The sequence below is a fragment of the Aegilops tauschii genome, chromosome 2 (assembly GCF_002575655.3).
Source record: "Aegilops tauschii subsp. strangulata cultivar AL8/78 chromosome 2, Aet v6.0, whole genome shotgun sequence".
Classification (NCBI taxonomy): Eukaryota; Viridiplantae; Streptophyta; class Magnoliopsida; order Poales; family Poaceae; genus Aegilops; species Aegilops tauschii.
Genome location: NC_053036.3, coordinates 636,004,264 through 636,028,281, shown reverse-complemented (window position 1 = coordinate 636,028,281; position 24,018 = coordinate 636,004,264). Strand labels below are relative to the sequence as shown.

At 47.1% G+C, this 24,018-nt stretch overlaps 3 protein-coding genes across 4 annotated transcripts; all 3 read left to right on the top strand.

Moving 5' to 3' along the window:
• Positions 1-5,304: 5,304 nt before the first annotated feature.
• LOC109734151 (dof zinc finger protein DOF3.6-like) lies at positions 5,305-6,528 on the top strand. The gene is made up of 2 exons (XM_020293369.4): positions 5,305-5,662; positions 5,747-6,528. Exons 1-2 carry the CDS (start codon positions 5,576-5,578, stop codon positions 6,287-6,289), a joined length of 630 nt encoding a protein of 209 aa, XP_020148958.1. The 5' UTR covers positions 5,305-5,575; the 3' UTR covers positions 6,290-6,528.
• Positions 6,529-7,228: 700 nt separating this feature from the next.
• Positions 7,229-13,879, top strand: LOC123497425 (uncharacterized). Of its 2 annotated transcripts, XM_073509367.1 has the most exons (3): positions 7,229-10,954; positions 11,045-13,070; positions 13,141-13,879. In XM_073509367.1, the coding sequence occupies exons 1-2, from the start codon at positions 9,435-9,437 to the stop codon at positions 11,370-11,372; spliced, it is 1,848 nt and encodes a 615-aa protein (XP_073365468.1). In that variant the 5' UTR covers positions 7,229-9,434; the 3' UTR covers positions 11,373-13,070; positions 13,141-13,879. The 2 variants fall into 2 exon arrangements, with proteins under 2 accessions (XP_073365468.1, XP_045089765.2); XM_045233830.2 differs by having other exon boundaries at positions 7,229-13,070.
• A 1,642-nt stretch (positions 13,880-15,521) lies between these two features.
• On the top strand, positions 15,522-19,828 carry LOC109734161 (acyl-protein thioesterase 1-like). The gene is made up of 6 exons (XM_073509685.1): positions 15,522-17,643; positions 18,425-18,533; positions 18,617-18,764; positions 18,858-18,940; positions 19,049-19,142; positions 19,228-19,828. The coding sequence occupies exons 1-6, from the start codon at positions 17,506-17,508 to the stop codon at positions 19,313-19,315; spliced, it is 660 nt and encodes a 219-aa protein (XP_073365786.1). The 5' UTR covers positions 15,522-17,505; the 3' UTR covers positions 19,316-19,828.
• The last annotated feature ends 4,190 nt before the right edge of the window (positions 19,829-24,018 follow it).

Genomic DNA, 24,018 nt, shown 5'->3' with positions numbered 1-24,018 from the left:
GTGGAAGGTCATTTAATGATTAAGTTTACAAAGTGCACTGAACTTGTGGAGAGAACCGGAATGGAAGCAGAGTTCCCCTTCTGTACGTATGCATTGACTCCAACAGCTCAGCTCCCTAGGCCTACAGATATGCCTCCCTAGGCCTACAGATATGCCTGAACGCTTTACAAGTGATTTTGTGACTAATCATCTTTTCTCTCGTTTGTTTGGTGGTGATTTTATAATAACTCTTCTTTGCTTGCTTAGATGTCATTGGAGTGATTACTGGAATCTCTGAAGCTGTTCAGTATGTTAGTGCAAAATCTCAGTGCGTTCTTTTTAAAGACAAAGCAGTTTGTTGACACAGACAAAGAGAGCTTGGTAACTTCCAGATCATCTGTATTTTCAAACGTCTCCTTCCTTCTATGCTTATTTATGCATGTTTCTTCTCACATGCCATTGAAACAGTCTGATCAGTTAATGAGTCTGTCACTGAAAAGGAAAATTCACCACAGCTTGGCAGTTCCATGGAGAAGGATAACTTACCGTTGCCTGATCAGACCTCCGATGCAAAAAGGTGCTCGCCATTTCTTTACTTATACCCAAGTATTTTGCTCGCATTGCAAGATACTCAATCCAGTGTGCCATTTTCAGGCCCCAACCATCTGTCCCTGTCGATGCTCGAAGCAATCCGAGCAAGCGGGGCAGATAGAAGTAGAAACATCGCCTGGGTAATCATAGGGCTTTCTTTTTTCCAAATTCTTCCGGACCTTCTTGTGGTCTTTGTTACCACCACACATTCTCATGAGTGGTTCCCTGTTGGTCTTCGTGCTCTTTCAGTAGGCGAGGCATCTTTTGGAGACCCAAGACTTTTTGTTAACGTTGCTGTAAATGGACGGTTTCTTATTAGTATGCCTGTACGAGCGAGTCCCGTGCTTGAGCTTCGGCTCGTAGGCACTTACCGCCACATCACTTGGTTGCTTATGGGCAACAATGGCAGCTATCACAATCATGTTTCTGTCCATCCGGACTATCAGGCTACTTGGCTAGAAGCTGTATTTTTGTCAGGTTTGAATGATCCAGATTCGCTTATTGCAGTCTCATTTCTTGGTTTAAGCCTTTATAATATTCTGTGCTGAGTCCTTGTCTGTTGCATGTGTGCAGGAATGCAGGGTATGAGATCGATGTATACATGCATGCCCTAGACTCGGTGCCCCGGAGTGAAATGGGAGTCGAACGGCTAGACATGCCATACCCTGCGAAGCGCTTTTAGCCCTTTTATTTCAGTTTCAGTCATGGCGATATCCGTATTTAGAGGCTAGCAAGTACTTCATGCCAAGGTTATTTCCTTTGTAAATATATGGGCGATTGATACACTCTCCTTTAAACTTAATCAGTACCAGGACTGTACTTCAGAATCTGATTTACAAGTGTTCCATCTATTTGCTCCCCTGTGTTGTTCAACTCGTTTTATTTTGTATTCGTGTTCCATATGCTGGGATTAGCAAATTACTTTGACGAGTGCACCTGTTTATTTAGGAGATTGTGAACACTATCTTGTCCTATCAATCATGTTAAGTGCATTGCTAATCAGGTATAAACATGTTTCTAGATGACAATGTTGCCTTCTTTTCCGCAATACCCTGATTACCCAATTCCTGATGTACATTCTGATTCGTGTCTCTACTGCAGAACTTTAGCTCATAGAGCAGAAAACTCGTATCATCTCTCTATGTATGCCAAATAGAGTAATTCCGATAACATCTCATGCATTTTACCTTCAAATTTTATTAACTCTAAACAATTATCGTTATGATATATGTTTACAAGATGCTAAAGTCATCTCCATTAACATCTCAAAGTCTTATCCTTTGGCCCCCTATCTAGTATCATAGTGCTAACTGATGATGAGTGTGAGAGACATAAAAAGAACGAGAAAAAAATGGGAGAAATGCTCAAGGAAAAAAATAGTACTTATTTTTACCTTCACACATATTTATTGTTTTTAAATTCAGGTTACAAGTAGTGATCTCCAAACAAAACAAAAAAGCTCAAACACGAGCGACCTTGACCTACACGAGCATACAAAATTTTCCGCAGCGTGCATGCATTGATGCCCGTACTTCAATCAAGTTCACACACCCTAAACAAACCCTTGGTCGCTATCACGCATCCTAGTCAGAATGATGGGTGTTTTACAGACCTCGTTTTGGGGATCTTGCTGGAAAGCTCGCGTGGATCCGTGGCAGATCATATAATTAACTAATAACAAATCATCCCCCGCAAAAAAAAAAAACTAATAACAAATTATATTAGCGTGACATGTCCATCGCGCTCACACAACAAGTTGATCAGATGATGAGATCCATGACCAGCAATTGTCCTTGGTGCATGTTGAGTGTTGACTAGTATATGGCCCCAACTAGTCATGGTCGATCCTTGCACGTACATACGTACAAATAATAACATATTTTCCTCCGGCGACGGAAACTAATCATTTAAATAAAACGGCGACGGGAACATATTTTCTTTTGTCCCAAATATGTGTTAGTATATTACTGGTAAGTTGTAACAAGAAATTAACAAGTTCCTTTTTTTTTCTGCGGGTGAGAAATTAACAAGTTGATAACTGGGCGAGAGGGGAAGTGGGAGACGTGCGTACACGTACCAGCAGCCGTTCGGGCAAGGCCAGGATAACGGCCATGAGCACCTGTATCTGCAACGCTGAGGCCTCATTCGGTTTGGAGAATTTTGGTAGGAAAAACATAGGAACAAGAATTCCGGAAGCATAGGGAGCGGTTGACGTCCGTGCGTGCATACGGATTGCCGAAAGTTCCAGTTCTCTACTGATTTCTTCGTTGAGCCTTGTACTCCTGGTACAGGTCGAAGCTAAGCTAGCAAGTCTTCTGCCGACACACTCTACTCACGTTTACACTGGATCGATCATCAGAACAAACATGTTAGCTGCCTCGTAACGCGAGCCGGATCGAGATTCGACACACACCCACGTTCGTCAAATCTGATGGCTTGTCAGGGCATCTCCAACGTTGACCCGGCAATTAGCTCCGGTGTCCGTTCACTAATGAGAAATCAGTCTCCGGACATGGATGCGAGAGTCGGTCATCTAAAGCTAGTCGTATATGTTCGCTTACATTTCAAACAGTGTTTCAACTAACCGAAAAAACTCATGCAAATACGACGGATTTCATCAAAGTTCGGATAGAAAATATATAGCACAAATCACTCATACATAGCATGCTAATAAGTCTAGTACAAGAATAGTTTAAATTCAACGAGATTAACCAGATGTTTAACCAGTATTTCATGAAGGGATCTTGTCATCCGACACATACTATACCTTTAGCTTCATCCAACAGTATGTGTGCGTAAATGGCCGTCCCTCTGTCCTGTGGTACATCATGGCAGCATGTGCGGGCTACATAATGTGTATACCATAATTGAGTGAATGATTCAATCAACAAGTTGAATAAGAATAAGCAAAACTTACGATCTCTTCCTCAGTCGCGCGCAATGGCCACCTTGCCTCCAGCCGAGCAACCGCGTCACAAAACTTGATGACGGAAGTATGGATGGCATACTATCGTATCTGCATGTCGTAGGGCACAATGTGCTTTCGCGCGTGAAACAAATAATGCACGCGCTGCCAGATCCCCCCCCCCCCCCCCCCTCTTGCCTACAAAATCCGCGGATACGGCCAATCACACACCGCACAACAACTCATCCTCCATGATCGAGTATACCCCGCCATCCTTCGTACTCTAAGAAAACAACATGGCGTCCGAAAATTAGCTCAACGACATTTGACCGAACATCTACACCGGGCATGGTGTCCGCCATGGACGACGTCGAAGGGAGTGTGGCGAAATGTACTTGACTACGGACGGGTCCTGGGTAGACGACGCCGCCGAGCCGCGTTTCATCCAGAATGCGTTCGCGTAGCCATCCTGAGCGGCCGCCGCCACCACCTCCTCGAGGTCCATGTCACAGCGACCGCCGCCTTCGCCGACGAAGTGCCACGGCATGCGGCAGCGACCGAGGGCTACTCGGGCGACAGACATAAAAAATCTGGACACGCGGGGAGGAGCGGTGACTCGGCACAGTCGCCACCATTGAGCAGGCGGTGCATGTGCACGACATGACGGCGTTCCGTTACTTCGGCAGCCGGGCAAAGCTTAACTTCCCTCCTCGGCATTTTGAAAGTTTCTTTCCAAAGAAGTAGATTCCGTGTGTGTGTTTTCGTTGGAATGAGTATGCCAATATGTATGTAAATGCCCGCGCCTTGAAAGAAAATTTAAAAGAATGAAAATTACACCGCACGACTATATAACACCATCGATTTAGACACGAGGAAATCTTACTTGATTTAGATGTAAAAAATAGTCAGGACTTGACCCTTGACAAATCGTCCAAATTAACTGAAAGAAATCGTCCAAATTAACTGAATCCGGAACCTGCAGAGTAAACAGGACTTGACTCTTGACAACGCCGATCGAGCAGCAGAGGAGCCACCGTATCCGTCGTCGACGAGAGAGACGCGGAAGAATCGCTCAGGCGGCCCTCTGCGCCTAGCATCGGCCAGCCATGAATGAAACTAACCTCGCAGCAATGACGACAGACAGAACCCACGACGGTGACAGCTCCGTCGCCCTCATGGCGCGTAGAAAAAGCGGCACCGGCCATGTCCCCCCTTTGTCCTCTCTCTCGCCTAGCTCGCCAACCTCCGCCGGGCCCCGCGCCGCTTCACGGTAACGCGACGACCACCCGCCAGCTCGAGTCCGTCCCCATTAACGCCGACCCGGCCCCGTCGTCCGTTCGTTCGCCAAGGTTGCCGCGCACCCAAACACACACTGGATGCATGCGTCGGTCTCACCGCGTGTCCGGCCGGCGCCCGCTATCACGGCGAGCTCCCAGTCGCGGCGCAAGAGCGCGCGTGCATGCATGTTTGGTGCTAGCGGCAACTCGCAAGATTCCATCCACATGAACACGACGGTCGAAGACGGGCCGAGAACTCTCCAGTCTCCTCTGCACGATCGGTTTCCTCGGTAAACTGAACGGAACCGTCCTACTCCTACCAAGAGGCATGGCCGTGCCCGTCGGGTCTGCATCGCCGCTCGTGCCAGACATATATAGAACGCGACGGCGACACACACGGATGGGGGCGCACCGTGCACGGTGGAGGAAGCAACCTTCGGACGCAAGGAGAGCATCTAGCTCTGCCGCCGTGCATCCTTGCCGCGTCACCCGCGGGCCCCGCCACCCCGCCGGCTTCCATATATAGGCCAGGACCAACCGCTCCCGTCGACCGATCCGTCAGCTCCATCATCTGATTGCCGCGCCGCCCGTCCAGCTCAGACTGACCGCTACGTCTCACTCTCTCCTACCTCTCCTAGCTAACTGGCTAGCTACGACTACGAGTAGCTCGGTTAGAGCTAGCTAGCTGGTGATCAGACTGACCGCTGCAGGCGGAACGCGAATGTAGATGCCTTTTCCCTGGTGATCACCACGCGCGCCCGCAGCTCGTTTTAAGCCGGCCGGTTCGGACAAGGCATGCGCTGCTCCGTTCTTCCCGCACAAGATGGCTCCAGCTTCCGCCTCGCTCCTCGCCGGCGCCAAGCGCTCCGCGGACGCCGCCCCTGACGCTGCTGAGCTTCCACCAGCGCAGGTCAGTCACTGCATGCTCACTCTGTCTCCTCTCCGGCAAGCGACATACGTACGTACTGATGCGCGCGCGTGGTGAACTTGTCAGGAGGGCGCGGTGACCAAGAAGAACGGCCCGAGCCAGCAGCAGCAGCAGAAGCTGGAGTGCCCGCGCTGCAGCTCCACGGACACCAAGTTCTGCTACTACAACAACTACAGCACATCGCAGCCGCGCCACTACTGCCGCACCTGCCGCCGCTACTGGACGCAAGGCGGCACGCTGCGCAACGTCCCCGTCGGCGGGGCATGCCGCCGCCGCGGCAGCGGCAAGCGCCGCAGGCCCTCCGCTGAGCCCCAGACGACCTCCTCCGACTCGCCGCAGCCGGACATGCAGGAGACGCGCGCTCTCTCTGACCACCCGCTCCCAGTCTTCCCGTTCCTCGCCGACGGCGGCCCCGTCTTCCGGCCACAGTTCGATCTCGGGCTCGGCGGGTTCCCCTGGACACCGGCGACCACGGACCACCTCTACGACGGGCTCGCGGCGCCGTGGGGTGGCTGCGACCGGGCGCTCTCCCTCACCGGCGCGTGGGACGACCTCGGCGGCATCGAGCTCGCCTGGCCACCACCACCACCGCCACCGGCCGGGAACTGATCAGCGTCATCATGTCAGTCAGCGTTTCGCCAGCGCGTTCGAGGCTCCTGTTTTATCATCGCAGCCTCGATCGAGGCTAATAGTGCTAGCTTGCATGGGAAATTGTACGTCTCCTGTTTACAGTAGTAGATATATCTTTTTGACCACACTAATTGTCTTTTTACCTAGCTCGATGCATCTCAGGTTATACTTGCATGTATATATGGATGTGGCTAGAAAGTGTTGGAATTTCGCCCTCAGGATCACATCAAATCACACAAACACACGCGCACGAAAAACTAATAGCCCCGCGCACGAAAAACTAATAGCCAAGGGCTTGTATCTGCCCTGTTTTTCCTCTATTTATTGCTTTTCTTGTTTTCTTCTTTTTCTCTCGGTACAAACTCACGCACCCTGTCTGCGTTTATATATGTTTACGCAGCAGACAAATCTCAACGCACGCACGTACTCAAACTCAACTCCGACTACTACTCTACTCAGACATCTAACTAGTTACTAAGCTCCCAGGAAATGCACGCTCCTAATGAATCGCGGCTGGTGAGGATCGATGAGGAGATTGTATTGCTGTCCTGTGGCCCCTGGTTGTCAGGTATAGTCGGTTTGCTTCTTGCACGTACAAGCCCGACCCTCTCTTCTTTTCTTTGATGTTCTCTTCCTGCTCGAGTCTTCACCCGCTGCTCTCCTGGCCGCCACCGGCCATCTCCTCCACCGCCGCACCACCCTCCTCTCTTTGATGTTTTCTTTGATGTCGACTCTGATAAAAAAATTTATTTGGGCAGGGGAGAGGTGGTCAGCGGCTCAGATTTCCGTGGGGCGGCGCGCACGGCTCCGTTTTCCTGCTGCGGGTGGAGGGCGCTGCCGTGGTTGTTGTATGGGTCGTCCGTCTCGGTCTTCTTCCTGTTTCGGCTACTACGGCCATCTCCGTCCAGACTGGTGCGTTCCTTTTCCTTCATCGTTGGCTCTAATTTCTTTGTTTATTTGGGATGGGGATGGTGATGCCCTGCTGTTGCGGTGGTGCTTGCAAGCCGGCATCGTTCGATTAGGCGCTGTGATTTTTGGGTTGTGGTTGTTGTGGTGGTGGAGTCTTCATGTAGGGGGCTTCCTGATGTTGGTGCGGCCGATTGGGTTCTGGATTGCGCCGAGCACATTCGTTGTGCCACATCGTCTGGTGAGGTTTTGGTGTTTACCTGCGGTGATGGGTTGTGGGTTTCCTTTGTCGGTCGGGCTCGGCTGCGGTGGCGGGGGTGGATTTGGCGGAGTGGTGGCCTGGTGTGGGTCAGGCCATTTTTCCTTCTAATTTTTATTGGGATATTTAAATTAGTGCCCCTGGTTCCTTAGTTGTGCTCACTTTTCCCCACACTCCAAACTTTTGCTCACTTTTCTTCTCTTCCTTAGCTGAAACTCTCACAAATGCTCATAGCGGGCGTTTGCCGTCTTGACCGTCCATTGACCGTTAATTGCTGACGAGTGGGGCCAAGTCTTCGTCTGACTGTTGCTTGCTGACGGGTGGGACCGCAAGGAGACACGTATTGGGCAGCCTGTCTGAATCTGAAACAAATCTAGATAGGCCGCACTGCACCGCGCCGCCCCTCCCCCTCCGCCGGCGTCGTGCCGCGTCCACCACAGTTGTTTCCTCCACCCTATGCCCCTATTCAGTTCGTCGGCGACGCCGCGTCTCCGCCAGATATAGCCCACCTCCCCACCTGGGATTACGTAGCGATGTTGAGTGAGGATGGCCGGAATGCAGTCGACCGTGGAGAGGATTGGGTGGAATCTGCGGCAGATAATTCATGGATTAAACCTGGGTAAGCATTGTTTCCTCTCGAATTGACGTTCTAAGTCGTATTGTAGGCCGTATTTGACTTCTGTTTGCTTGAATCGTTTGAATTTGTGCTCGATTTTACCCGGCTAACTGAAGCCTTTGTTTCCTTCAACAAAATAGGATTGATCCCGCGCTGGCTTTCCGGCTGGCGATTAGAATGGAAACTAGTGTGCTGCGTGGTACTAAACCGCATTTGATTTCATCATTTTTCTATCCCAAAGTGGTAGAAACCAGCATATCTTTCAAAGATTTGCGAGCTGAGCTCCGAAACACCTATCCCTGGAGTGATGCCGATGCTGTTGAACTGAATTACTTCAGCAGTGACGAGCAAAGATTTCTCCCACTAACTTGCGACGATCATATGCCGTTGCTTTTTGCTGGGATTGCTGGCTGCCGATTTGGTAAACTCCAAATCGATGTGCTTCAGCCACGCGCAGAACGGGCGAAGGGGAAGGGAGTTCAGACATCATCTGTCTGGCTAATAGCCAGCACCCCGGCACTCCTTGTAGGTCGACACCAAGTAAAGCAAGTGGTTCATGGAGCCAGAACATGCCTGCTGCCAATTCTGGTTCCGATTCAGCTGCTGCTTCTCGTGTACCTTCTGCAGTTGGTGTAGAAGAAGATGCAGAACCTGACGAGGCAGTGCCTACAAATGATGATGAAGACGAGATGATGTTTCCTGAACTGGTCGATGTAGCCAGTCAGCAAGTAGTGGATGACGAATATATGGAGGAGCCCATCAGCCAAGCTAGGTTTGATGACACTGACGATGAAGAGAAGGTGGAGAACATGGAGAGCTTAATCGAGGATGAATACGATGGTGATGACATGCCAACAATTGAGTGGAACAGGGAAAAACCTGAGCTTAGTGTAGGTACCATTTTCCAATCAATGGTGGACTGTCGGAATGCAGTGACAACATGGTGCATTATATCTGAAAACACCTATAAGATTAAAAGGAGTGAGCCAGCAAGGTTCACAGTATTTTGTCCATATCCTAGGTGTAGGTGGAAGTTGCATGCATCTCGTATGATCAAGAGCAAATATATTCAGGTAATCCAAGTTCAGTTAGTAATTTAGTTTCAGATCGTTGAGTAAGGTTTCTCAACTGTTTTTTACCCTTTTATTTTGTTTCAGATAAAGAAAAACCCACACAAGCACACATGTCCACCTGGAGGGGGAGGGGGAAAGGCCAAAACCAAGCTAGCAAAAACTAGGTGGGTGGCAGATGCTATATTGGATTGGCTGAGAGAAGAACCTGGACTTGGTCCAACAGCACTCCATGGGAAGCTTTTTGAGAAGTACAAGATAGAAATTCCTTACATGAGAATTTTCAATGCTAGGGAAAGGGCTCTTGACAGAATTAATGGTCAATGGAATGACAGTTTTCAGCTGCTTTACACTTTCAAAGCTGAAGTGGAGATGGCAAGTCCAGGGAGTGTTGTAGAGATTGACAAGCATACAGTTCCATTCAAAATAAATGGGAAGTCATTTCAGAAGGAGTGCTTCAGAAGGGCTTTTGTTTGTTTCAAGGCTTGCTGGCAGGGGTTTCTAGATGGTTGCAGGCCCTATTTGGCTGTAGATGCTACACATTTGACTGGAAGATGGAGAGGACAGCTAGTAGCAGCTTCTGCAGTTGATGGACACAACTGGCTATTCCCAGTTGCATTTGGTGTGGTGGAGGCAGAGTCTGAGGAAAGTTGGGTCTGGTTTCTGCAGCAGTTGCGCAACATTATAGGCACACCCCCAGGTTTAGCTATACACGCAGATGCTTGCAAGGGTTTAGAGAGTGCAGTGGAAATTGTATTCCCTGGAGTGGAGCATAGGGAATGTATGCGACACCTAGCGCATAATTTCAAAAAGAAGTTCAAAGGTAAAGTTTATGATGAGAACTTATGGCCAGCATCATACACATGCAGCAAAAGGAAGCATGAACACCATTTGAGAGTGTTGTATGCTCAAAATCCTCTTGTGAAGGAGTACATGGATGCACATCATGGTAAGGTGTGGTCAAGAAGCCAATTCAACGAAATCTGCAAAGTAGATTATGTGACCAGTAACCTTGCAGAATGCTTCAATTCAAAGTTCAAGTCAGTGAAAGGGCTCTTGTTGTGGCAAGCATTTGACAAGATGAGGCAAATGATCATGATAAAGATGGCTCTTCGCAAAAGAATTGCAGAAACACAATATGTTGGTCATCAAATGCTCCCATCACTGATTAAGGCATTGCACTTGAAGGCAAGAGGACTGAAGATGAAATGTATTCGATCTGGTACATATGAGGGAGAGGTTACATATACTGACACTAAAAATAGGGTATGGAGGTATCCTGTGAACCTAAGTACTAGAGAATGTACTTGTAGGCAATGGCAGATCCGTGGGAAGCCATGCATACATGCCCTACATCTGATGACCGTTATCGGGGATGCAGATGGTGAAGTTGATCAATATTGCTCTGAGTATTTCTCTGTTGCCAAATTTATGTCTGCTTATGCTGACAATGTGCCTGCACTATTGGGGAAAGATCAATGGAACATAGTAGATCTAGGGTTCAAACTCCACGCTCCTGTCATTACTAGACCACCAGGAAGACCAAGGAACCAGAGGATTAGAGCAGGTGAGGAGGGTCGTCTACCAAAGAAACGTGCTTGCAAAAAATGTGGAGTTCTGGGGCATATTGCTAGGCTTTGTACCAATGCAGTGGATGCATCATTTGGAGAGGAGGAAAGATGGACAGCAGCCAATGCTGAGGAGAATGCAGCAGCAATGGAGACTGAAGATGCAGTGGAGAATGCAGCAGCAATTGAAGCAGTGGAGAATGCAGCAGCAAATGAAGCATCTTGGTATGTGTTTGCACCCTTTGTAGAATGCAGCTACCCTTTTGTTTGCATTTGTTGTCTTTTTTGCCTATGGCTTATAATTTTATTTACCAGCTCTAGGGAGAAAAGGCCAAGAGATGAAGAAGCAGAAGATTTTGAAACCATGGCCTTTGATGGTTTTGAAGCTATAAGAGAGGAAGAGGAGGGGGTAATTTTTCCAACTGTGCCTTTAAAGATTATTGAACCCATAGATGACCGTCAAATGGACGTCAAGTGCTCGGCGAGTGGAACTACTCCATCAACACCTCCACGGGAAAAACCCCAAGTAAAGCCCAAGATCAAAAGGAACAAGAGTCTGAAAGAAAAGAGCATCTCAACTAGGGAAACCAGGAGCAAGACGGTGAAGCCAGCTGCAAACACAAGGAGCAAGTCGAAAATTTGAATTAAGTTGTTGGGAAATGTTTGTGTTGTCAATTTGAGGGCGAGTCGATCGCTTAAAACTTTGTAGATTTGTATTAAGATGTTGGCATCTTAAAACTTGGTATATTTGAGCTACTGTGAAAACTTATCAGTTGTAATAAGGGATCCCTTGTAATAATGTTGCTTCTACTTTGGTTTCTTATTTGTGTCAGAATTCAAATTTCCATCAAAATTTGAATTTAAATCAATATTTTAATTTGGGCCAAAATTTGGATTCGAGCCAAAGTTGAAGTTGAACATTGGAGGTTCATTGCTCTGTGTGGTGTATTTGATCGAGCATTTGAAGCCCAATATTCGTAGGTGAACAGTCCGAATGAGAAATGTGCTAGAAACAAGCTCGAAAGCTAGGGTAAACAGCCCTATTTGAAATCAAGTTTTTTTTACCTTGGCTAAATGAGGCATATATATTTTTATGAACACTTGTTCCATATATATATATGGTAAAAACGAAGTCTCACTATTTATTGATTAATATTCATATTACTACATTTTTTTTGAAAAAATATGCTTTTAATTCAAAACCGTGAAATAACACGTTTTGGATATGAAAATGAAAAAGTAAGTTCAGATCCTTCTTATTCACTCGAAAATGAAGCTATGGAGATTTTTTCTGATTTTTTTGATTTTTTTGATTTTTTTTCAAACCCTAAACCCTCTCTCCCTATTATACGAACTCTGAACATGTTCATAGGTGATAGCTCATTTGTGTGAAGCCTTTTTTCATGAAAATGACCTACACCAAGTTTATATTTTTTTCTCATAACCTTGTCACATATGACGGCTATGTGCACAAGAATTACAACATTTTGAGTTTTTTTGAATTTTTAAAAAACATTTGAACTTGATTTTGACAGATCACTTCAAAAAATGATTTTTCAAAAAAATGCCCCTATACCGAGTTTATATTTTTTTATGGTAACTAGGTCTCATAAACGGACGAACTACATTTGTTTTATATTTTTGCGATTTTTTCTAATTTAGTTATGGCCATTTGAAATCTGGTCAAACCCTAATAACCCCGTTGACTCGCTCATAACCCCGCAGAAATGCTCCAAACCCTAGCGTCGAACGTCCGTCGTCGGATCCTACCAAGCGCCAAACACCACCCGTCAGATGTGGGCAGGCATGCGCGATCCGCGTGATGCATCCTGATTGGCTACTGCACTGTCCTTCTCGGGTTTTTACGATCTGCCCCACTTTACATATGAAATTGTATTTTTCGCACATGACCACCACATGTCAGTGTTAAGAGTTGGTTCAAATATTCAAACTACAAAATACAATGTGGCAAATCGTCAATATAGCTTCCCCTTCTCCTCTTCTCCATCTGACAGACAAAGGCATCGAGCAGATAGGGCAATTCCTCTGTTTCTTTCCCCATCTTCTCGTTCTTCTTCCTCTCGAGCAATTCCTCTGTTTCTTTCCCCATCTTCTCGTTCTTCTTCCTCTCGAGCAATTCCTCTGTTTCTTCCTCTCGGGCGATATGTCGACCTCCTCGTCAGCCCCCCGTTCCACGTGGCCGGTGTATGGTCCAGTGCCGATGACTCGATGCACTGACTGCCCACGGACTGCGCCACTGAAGCGGTTGACTTCGAAGGAGGAGAAGAATGGGAACTTTGGGCGCGAGTTCGTCAAATGCGAGAGCAAGCCGGAGGGGCAGGTTAGATCTGAGTTTTCCTCGCATCCTTTATGTCTAATTTCTCAAAAAATCTATCACATTTCGTTTTCAGATCGTGAAGAAATGCCACCATTTCGAGTGGATGGATGATTACATCCAGAGGCTTCAAGGGTTGGGCTTGCTGGATTCGAGGGGGAATGCAATCCGCGAGTTCAATCTGCCCCATGACAGTGCCGCTCCGGCAGCAACAGCGCGTCCGGAATACCCGACGGTGGTAGATGTCGAACTGAAGACGGAATTGAAGAAGATGAACAAGAACTTCAAGCAGCTGATTGAGTTGAAGAAGCAATCCAATCTGATAGCTTTAGGAATACTTGCTCTAGGAATTTTTTACTTGATGTCCATCTCTCGTTAGAGATGTTTGTCTACTGTTGTTGCCACTGTTTAGCAATCCAAGTCTGTTTATCTCAAATGCAACTCTGTTTAGTGCAACTGTCGATCTCTGAATGTATGCAGTTTACTGTTAAGTTTCGACACTTTCAGTTTCGGCAGAAGACAAGTACCAGTTCAGTGATAGGATTATTTTGTTAGCAAATAACCTTGAGTGTTGGATCATACCCTAGCTCGTCAGATGACAGTAAGTAGTACTTGAGCAGCACAAGGGATATACATCAAGTTCATCTCTTCTCTCTCGCACTTGCCAAACTTTTGTCCTCGAGTTCGTCAGTTCTGCTAGAAACCTAGTTCGCGGGCCCAAAGAGAATCAAGCTGCAATAGGCCCACAAAGGATAAATGAGGCCCAGAAACAAGCGATGTTTCTTTTTTTTGTTTAGGAACGATTGCTTTGTCCTTTTTTGTTTCTGATTGCTTTTTTCATTAATTTGATTGCCCAATCTCTTCTATCTCATTGAGGATTTTTTTTGCTTTCCTTTATGGGTCCCTTTATTTTTTAGAATCAAAGTATTTGCAAACCGCAGTATTATTATGCCTAGAGAACCAATACTTCATGATTGGAAAAAGAGGTCCAACCCTCTTTTTTATATACTTCAAACATAGTGTAGTTTTCTACATATTAAAGTATATAAAACTACACTTTTGACTAAAGCCAAACATCTCAAAGTATTTGATACTTCAATATTTCTGAAAACCAAAGTATTCTTGGAATACCTAAAAAATACAGAGCTCTCAAACCAAAGCCGTGTACAAATGTACAATATGTTCTTATTTTTAGAAGGCATCTATGAACACATCATTTTTAGTTAGTTTGGTTAATTTTCCCCACGCCAATTAGCCGTGTCTAAACTTGGGACAAACAAAATACAAAGGGAAATACAAACATAACAAAGCATTAATATAACACACATAAATTAACTTAGATAGTAGGGTTGCTAGGGCAACAAACATAACAAAACATTAATATAACACACATAAATAGATAGGGTTGCTAGGGCAACATAAGTTCCCAAGTTCTTACATAGCTAGGTCGGGCAACACGCACACCAAACTCACACTCACACTACATAGTAGATAGGGATAGGGTAGCTAGGGCAACACGCACACCGCCGGCTTCACCGTCTTCTTCGCCGTCGGCTTCAGTACTCCTCCTCAAGGCCGTTGTCGCCGACGTAGTACGGGAGGCTGTGCATGCGGTTGCGAGCGGGGAAGACGCTCTCGAAGTCCGTGAAGATGTTATGGGTGGTGAATGCGATGAACTCGCACCCACACCAATACACCTTGCCGAGCAGGTAGTAGGCATCGAACCTGCTGGTGAAGTGGACGACGAGCCCTACCACTGGAGCGTTGGCGTGGGGACGCTGCTCCACGAGGTTGAACATGGGCGGCGAGCCCGGCGGGAGGTGGTGGAAGCCCGCATGGAGGAACCCCCGTGCAAGCTCAGTGCTACCCCTCCAGCTTGAGATCGCCCACACGCGGAGCGATGCCTCGACGATGACGTTGGCGGGGTACCGCCGTTCCGGCACGGTGGGCGGCGCTTGGAACGTCGGCCCGTTGTACTGCATCTTGAAACGCTTCGCTGAGTGGAACGGCTTTGGCTTTTGGGGGAAGAAGAGAAGTGGGAGGCGCAGATGGATCTGTAGAAGAAGAGGCAATGAAGGGCAGTTTAAATAGCCAGGAGAGACGAAGTGGGTACACGCGCAAACGGCGTAGATCGTGACTCAGTGCATGCGTGAACCGATGCGATCATAAATGTGTGAACGTGAATCCATGCGAACGTGCTTTGCGTGCTCTGCGTTGGCGGCTGCCTGCCTCCCCCTTCTGCGTGCTCTGCGTTGGCGGCTGCCTGCCTCCCACAACTGAATCGAGCGGCACTCGTGCCGCGTGAACCGATGCCTCGACATAGACGCGAGCGTGCGTGCAGCCTGCCCCTTCTGCCACCGGCACGTATGCCTGCGACGCGTGAAACGACGCTGCGGAGCGACTAAATCCACCGGCAACCGGGCGGCAAGGATCGATGCGTGCGTCTCGGCGTGCATGCATGCGTTTAGGTCTAGGTCACTAGATGCGTGCGTGGCGGTGTTCGCATGCATAGCAGGCTAAATCGATGCCAAAGCCGGGCATGCATAGCAGGCTGCATCCATCGATAGAAGGCTTTTTTAATTTATTCCCAACAAACTAACGGGCCCGTCCTATGAACACAAACACGGCCCAACCAGCGAAGCCACAACCACAGTCAACAGAGTCCAACGTGGCCCCACAAGTCAGTTAACGGCCAAGACGGCAAACGTCTGTTATGAACATTTGTGAGAGTTTCAGCTAAGGGAGTGGGGAAAAGTGAGCAAAAGTTTAAAGCGTGGGAAAAACTGAGCACAACTAAGGAATTGGGGGCACAGATGGAATAAGCCCATTTTAATTCTATCATGTCCATGGCTAAGTGGTCGTACTGATTTGTTCGGCGTGTGGCAGGGTTTTCCTTTTGTTGTGCTCTGCTGCGGCAGAGTTTTTGGTGCATTAAGCTAGCTGCATGGAGTACTTGAGTTTACAAGTTTAAAACATTCTTCTGATGCTGGATTTCAAAGGTACTCTCTATTGATGATGGCTAAGAATAAAGAAAACATACTTTCCGACAATTCAAACTGCTCTAACTTTTATGTCCCTGAATAGCTAGCAGCTGAAGGCTTCCTTTTTTTCTTTCCTGCCGAGGGATAATCTGATATCCCCATATATGAATTCTTTCTAATTTTGCAACGTGGTTGACTTTTCCAGTTTTCTCTTTCCTTATGTTCTATGTCTGACATATATAGGATGCCTGCACCAAAAGTTTAAATTCCGTCAGTACCTGTAGATATGTTAGGAACAGACATGTTGTTCCAAGCAACAATACAAAATAATATGAACTATAATAGCATGAACCATAGCAATGTACCATTACTGTTTTCGTGTAAGACTATTTGTAGTTTTGTCACTGCCCAACATACAAAGACAGAGATACACAAGCAGAATTGTCATCATGCAGTAGTATTACTATAGAAGCAACAGAAATATAGAAATGAGATCAACGGAGATAGTATCTTTTGATGTAATCTGTACCCTTCAGTTCAAACACAAAATAATGTTATCACTATCAAATCGGACCATTCAGTAGCAATACCATGAAATTCTGAAACCAATGTGCAAATCTTACACCAACAGGTCTGCAACGATGCAGTTGACTAACCATGATAGGGCTTCCTGGTTGTTGAGAATTAAGGGAGAACTCATAGTAAAATCTTTGTTCATACTTTGCACACTAATAGTGTGATTGGTTGGGTGTATAAGCTTAGGCTATGCTGAGTTTGTGCAGAATCCTTTTTTTTTCATCACACTGAAATCCTTGTCCCTTTTGAACCATCGGTACATTATAGATGACTAAATTGTATGCCCCTTGATATGTGCAAAGCTTTCAGAGGAGCTGCGACGCGCAAGAAACAACGTAAGTGTCTTTCCTTATGCAAAATTTGCATGCATCTCCTTGCGATCGATCCATGTCGCAGTGGCGGCTGGCGGTTGGGCCAGCTCTTCCTGCATGATGTGTGTGCGTGTTGTGTGTGTGCAGTGCCTGGTGCTTGTGGATGTGCTGGATCGTGTGTGCGAGATGGATGGTGCTCCACTTGCTGTTAATTGCTTTAAATGGGAAACCAAATATTGTGTACTTGCTCAATTATGAATTATATTTTCATAGATTGAATTATTGTTTACTGTATTTTTGGCCTTCGCATTGCAATACCTATAGATGAGTGTTTTTGTGAATTGTCACAGGTTAGATCCCATCTGCAAATTTTACCAGCCTATTTTATTTGATAAATATCATTGTTAACACATGATCCCATTGTTGTTTAGGTGATAATTGTTTGTGTGTGACAGATGTAGAGTAGGCATAGATCACAATTTCTTAGTTTCTTACAGTTATTTGACATGAAAATATAATGGCTCTCACCATTGTTGGTTTCACTGGTATATAGATCAAAATATTAAGGTGAAAATGACAATCCAGGAGGAGGGAGCTACAGAGGTTGACAGTGATGACATGGGCGGTATCGATGCAGTTGACTACACAAGTGGTGGATTGATTGTCCTTTCTATTTGTTTAGGATTAGGAAAAAAGGGCTTATTTAATTCAGTATGTTCGTGGCAACGTTGTGTTTATATCAGGCAATTAACTGTTTTCGATGTACTGGGGGCATGATGTGTTTATATCAGCCAGTTTAGCTTCAGCTGTATAACCCGGTCTACTAGCACGAGTGGCTGGTGTGGACTGAGAGCCACGAGGTGGGCGAGGGTTTCTGCTGTGTGCGCAACCTCAACTTTAAAGCCCTCGACAATGAAATTGTTCCGGGGTGACTCACATACCAGTGCTAGAATACCCTTCCCTGCTCTGAGTAATATGATCCAACTTGATGGACTATCTTCCACTGTTTGTTTTGTATTATTAAGTGTTGCTTCTTGCGACTACAGAGATGTGACTCGGAGGTCCAGAAGCCAGCATCAGCATCACCATCGCCATTAGTTAATATGGCCTCCTGTGGTTGCGTGCTCTTATACTGCTAGCTAATAATGCTGCTAGTGAAATATAACCACGCATGGTACATGGCAATGGTGCCTGATGTGTGTGTATGCGTTGTGACTTGTGAGCCGGCTTCCAAGATAGTGGAGTGAGTAGGATGGCTTTTGAATTCCGATATAACTCATCTGTGTATCTCAAACAGGGGTTTGTACTACTTTGTGGCCTGCATTGTTTTCTTAATTTTCTTCAGTCTAATCAATGAGCTCACTATCTTGCACCTTGTTGTCTGTTCTGTTCTTCCTCTGTTGTTGCTATGACCAGTTTATCAGATAAAATTAGCTGGATTGCATACTGAAATGACCATCTTTGCACTGCATTGCATACTGAAATGAAACAGGGTCCGATCGATGTGGAGGAGACTTCGGTTGACGGCCCCGACGACGTCCAAGGGCTGGACGCATCCGCCGCACACATAGTAAACTTGCTATCGTCCGAGCCCTCTGATGGTAATCTGATTTTTTTCGACATGTACCACATTCATTTAGCGAATAAAAATTATGTACTAATGCTAATAGCGCACGATCTCCAGTGAGGCTTGGGATAGGCGGTTTCAGCATGGGAGCCGCCACTGCGTTCCACTCTGCCGCATGTTATGCTCATGGAAGGTTCTCAAACGGTGTTGCGTACCCTACCCTCAGCGCTATCATTGGGTTGAGCGGCTGGCTTCCCTGCTCCAGGTCTGACACTGATATTTTTGACGAAAAAACAGTCATGTTATTGATACAGTATATTGGTAGTATCTGTTAAGCTCATATTCGAATATTGTTTAGGACCCTGAGGACCAAGATTGAGAGCTCACAGACTGCTTTCAGGAGGGCTGCTGCCTTGCCGATAATGCTTGGCCATGGAAGAGGTTAGCATTGCCTATTGTTTTGCTGTCCATGTGCTGAATTAATCTCTTCTGAATTGTGAAATTTACTACTACTAAAAATGCTTAATTTCCTTCTTTGTGTTCCTGCAGGGGACGAGGCAGTCACGTACAGGAACGGTGAGAGGTCAGCCGAGTTTCTGCGGAACTCGGGCTTTTCTTACCTGAATTTCAAAGCCTACAACGGGTACTACAGATGGACATGCACAATTTTCCCACTTCGTATTTTTCTTCTGAAATTTAGTAGTACTGACATCATGTCATTTGTGCAGACTGGGCCATCACACCACCCCTGAGGAAATGGACGATGTCTCCAAGTGGCTCAGGGCAAGGCTCGGGCTTGATCGCTCTTGCGGCTAAGTGGAGAAGCTTGTGCCTTGGTGGCTGACACATGACATGAGAGAAAAGTATTGACACTATAGAGGAGAAGGTTGATATATATAGGTTAATCATATGAAGAGACCACGACCGGCATGTGTTGATATATAAGTCGTCACTACTGAATTTCATGTTACACTTATATTGTACTAGTAAGAGTTGTACCCCAGTTATATTGTTTGTTTTGATTGACCACACCAGTAATTCATGACGGTAGCTTTTAATATATGGTTGTGTTCTACTTCTATATCAGTCCAGTGTAGACTTTTCACGTCACGTCATATCATCATCAAAACACACCAGAGAGATTCATAAAATTCTCAGGGAAAAGATTTGGAAGATAATAATCATATATGTACCAATTAGGGATTCATAAAATTCTCAGGGAAATTATTTGCGGCTATTTGGAAGATAATAAACTACACTGAGCAAATCTCAAACTAGGCGAGCTGTATGTATCAGCATCACAATACTCAAGTGGAGTATGGTTTTAAGTTGATCATCAGCTTCATCAAGATCGAATTCCACTGAGTTTGTTGATCTGGCTACCATGGTGGAGAAGATCACAAGTGTCAGTTTTTGAAGGGCCCTGCTCTAGTAGGGAGTTTGCGTCATTGCTCAGCGATGCATCGGCCTGCTGCGCCAACCCCTGATGTGCTTGGGGATCAATATTGTGCTGAAAGTCTGAATAGAAGATGATGTCCTCGAGGCCGCCGTCACTACACAAAGGAACACATGATTAGAATGCTAACACATCCTATTTACCGTAAACTGTCACTTGCATGTTGTTCCAATGAAGACCGTGGAGCAGGTGTAAACACATCACAAAGAAGACTATCACGACAAACTGTTCTTTTAAGAAAGGGGACGTTCATAAAAGTTTGTCGCGGCAAAGTCTGGTAAACTGGATAACTTACCAATTCGATTTTTTTTCTTTTGAAATTTCACTCCGCTCGGCATAGCAGTAGCGCAGGAGTAGATGGCATTTGACAAGGATGTTGAAAATATAACTCACCCCAGGGTTTGAGTTGGTGGACCAAGATCAACATCCATGTGACTCAATTCGCTGGGGATGTGGATATCGTCCATGATGCTTGTTTCTGTCAACTGAGAAGCCATGTCGTCGTTGATGATTGCGGACGATCCATTAGAACGGGCAAGTGTTTCACCGGAGCCGCCAGATGTTCCTTCAGGACTATCACTATGTGCTTGTTGAGCCGCTGGCAATTGATCATGCAAGAACACGACTGAGCATAAATGTATAAATGCTATAAATAAAGGGATAAGTATATTTTTCGTCCTCGAACTCTTCCGAGAGTTTAGAAATCGTCCCTCAACTCTAAACCGGAGAGTTTTCGTCCCTCAACTATCAAAACCGGATAGTTTTCGTCCCTCGTGCCGCCTCGGGCGGTTTTAGTCTGGGATGAACAGTAAATCGGTGAACAATAAAATCGAAAAAATAGCAAAAAGAAAATCAAAAAAATCTGAAATTTTACAACATCGAAGATAATATGGTGTGCAAGACCCGTGCAAAATTTCGTGGTGTTTCGACATTCAAGCAGCTCGTGGCAAACAAAAAACTGTAAATATGTGCGTCGGTGAACAATAAAAAAAAAGCAAAAACAATAATAAAAATTGAAACATTTTGGCATCAAAGATGCTCAGGTATGCAAGATGCATGCAAAATTTCATGATCAAATGACATACGAGGAGCTCTAGCAAAAAATAAAATAAAATAGCGCACTTTTTCAAAAAAATAAATCTGAGCCAAATTTTGTTTTTTTGTCACGAGTTCATACAATACCCAAACATCATGAAAATTTGCACGCACGTTGGGCACCCAAGCCTCTTTTATGCCAAAACAATTCATACTGCTTTGAAATTTTTTGCTATTTTGAATTATTGTTCACTGACGTACATATTTATAGTTTTTTGTTTGCCACGAGTTGCTCGAATATCAAAACACCACAAAATTTTGCACGTGTCTTGCGCACCAAAGTATCTTCGATGCTGTAAAATTCCAGAGTTTTTTGATTTTTGTTGCTATTTTTTTGATTGTACTGTTCACCGATTTACTGTACACTCGGGACTAAAACCGCCCCAAGCGGCACGAGGGACGAAAACTATTCGGTTTTGATAGTTGAGGGACGAAAACTCTCCGGTTTAGAGTTGAGGGACGATTTCTAAACTCTAGGAAGAGTTCGAGGGCGAAAAATATACTTATCTCTTAAATAAAATAAATGAAAGTAGAAGAGAATATATGTGTGGCGATCGATGCACTCACCGCCTTTCACTCCGAAGGTGTTGGCGCACCCTGTGCACTGGCACTTGTCGCTGCACCCGACGCCGTGCTTCGATTCGAGACAGCCGCAAATCGAGCATGAGATCGAGCACCGACAGCACATGAAGTCATGCAAGGCAAAACCAAATAAAAGCAGAGGAGACGTGAGTATGTACGTACCTTGAAGCACTCGCAGTAGAGCTTCTTGCATTCAGAATTGCGGCAGTTGCATCCCTTGACGTGCACCCCTGCTGCTCGCTGCTGCTGCTGTTGCAGCCCAGGCCCATCGCCGGCGATGATCTTGGGCTTGAAGGCGTCGGGCTTCTTCTTCATGATGCACTCTGCGCGCTCATCCACCTCGTCGGAGTTGTCCTCTGTGTTGCGGCAGCCCTGGCAGGAGCACCCCTCGTCGCAGAACACCGAGGCCTCGAAGCAATGGCAGTAGCTGCATGCATGTGAATGCGGTTTCGGTGAGGAGGACCGTAAGAGCACGTCGGCGGCGTCGCCAGTGGCTTACTTACCGCTGGAGGCACTGGGTCTTCTCGCAGGTGCAGTGCGGCAAATCGTCCATGGCGGCCAAGGAAGAAGGGTCAGAGGGGAGAAGACTGGGTAGGAGGCAGATCTGTTCGAGTCTGATGCACGAAGTCTTCGAGGAACAAAGATGCCCTATACAATACAACTGCAGACACAGAGTCCATGCAATTCCAGTGACATTCCAAGTCCAACCGGACAGCTCTTTTCCGGTCCAGTCAAACTTGCCTATAAATTAATCAATCGGCAACGCTGATCCCAACTTAGACCTAATCTGACTCATACGTATACTACTATGACACGTCTAAGTGCAACTCTACCTGGAGTAGTATTCCCACCCCTACAGTTGGACTAGGAAACTAACTCAAACTTACCTAATCCTTGCAACACATGTTTGGATTATCCAACAGAAAGTTCATGAGATACAGTTGTTAAGTACTTTTCTTTTTGTAGAAGTGAATGTATATGCATGAGCCTGCGTCTGTATCTAATAAAACAAAGCTAGATATCACTAAAAAAAAATCACACGTTGCCGTGCGTCTGCATGTTAGCCAAGTGTAAAAACACGTATTCTCGAAATGGTGTAAGTCGAGTACCGATCAAAGCACACACAGTAACAAAAGTGAACTCGGCTTACGTAGAGGCCGTAGAAAAACACCTTGGCTTACTCAAAAATCTTGGCATCAAATTTAAAAGTACCCGCTTTAGATAGGGCTCTCGGCTACGTTTCTTGCCGCATGGCCGTCGTCGGCGCGTTTAACGACTAGCGCGACACTCAGTCTCACGTTTGAGTTATGGATCGTGGCCACCCATGCGCCCGACCCCTTCGTCTTCAAATTTTGCACCCGATCAAGCTCGTCGCTGCTACCGTTGCTGCCCTCTGCACCGATCAAGCTCGCATATCTATAGTGTTTTTTCTTTATTTAATATATAACTTTGGTATATGCATATGTGTGGATCCAGCCCGCTCCCGACCCCGACCCCGCTCCCCGCTCCTAGGGTTCCACCGCGGCGGCGGCCGGAGCCCGCCGGAGCCGCCAGCCCCTTCCCCCTCACGTTCCCCTTCTCCTCCCCCACCCCCTCCATTCCCCGTACCCCCGCGTTGCCTCCCCGAGCAAGGCGGCCGGGGGCCATTCCCTCGCGCCCCTCCAGCTCTCCCCCGCGTCCCTCCTTCCTCCCGCCGCCGTCAGCGTGCGCTGCCGGTCCCCGGCCGCGTGGTGCTGGCAGCAGTGGTATGCCTCTCCCCGCACGCGGCCTTCCCATTCTCGGGCGGTGATGGCCGGCGGCGGTGCACCTCGGCCGGCTTCAGTGCTGCCCGTCGGTGGTGATGCCGCGGGCCGTGGTGGTGCTCGACACGGCGGTGCGGCCGTTGGCCGTGGGGCGGCGCGGTGGCGCTGGGCCTGGCGGCGCCCGCCCAGCCCAGATCTAGGCCATTTTGGGCCTCATCCCGGTTGGGTGGACCGGTGGCTCGGCGTTCGGCGGCGTTGTTCCCTGGTGGTGGCGTGGGGGCGGAGTTCTCGGGCGGTGTGGGCTTCGTCGATCAGCGCGCTGCAGCGTGGTGACAGGATTGTCCGGGCCCAAGTGGACCCGGCCGGGCATTCGGTGCCAAGCAAGTCCTTCTCGCCGCGTCCGATCGGCCCCGCTGAGGCGGTGGAGGTTGTCCCCTCCCTCCGGTGGCGTTGTGGTCGCTCCCGTGGCCGTTGTTCCCTTTCCATCTCCAGGTCTCGTGTTGGCAGCTCCAATGAGGCGGCGAGGGTTGCCCGGTAATCGTGGGGGCACATGCTGGTGGGCGGATGTTGGGGTGATGCATGTCGAAATGCCAGGGGTGGTGGTGGTGGTCGTGGATCGGGAAAAATCCATGTCGGCTTGTCCG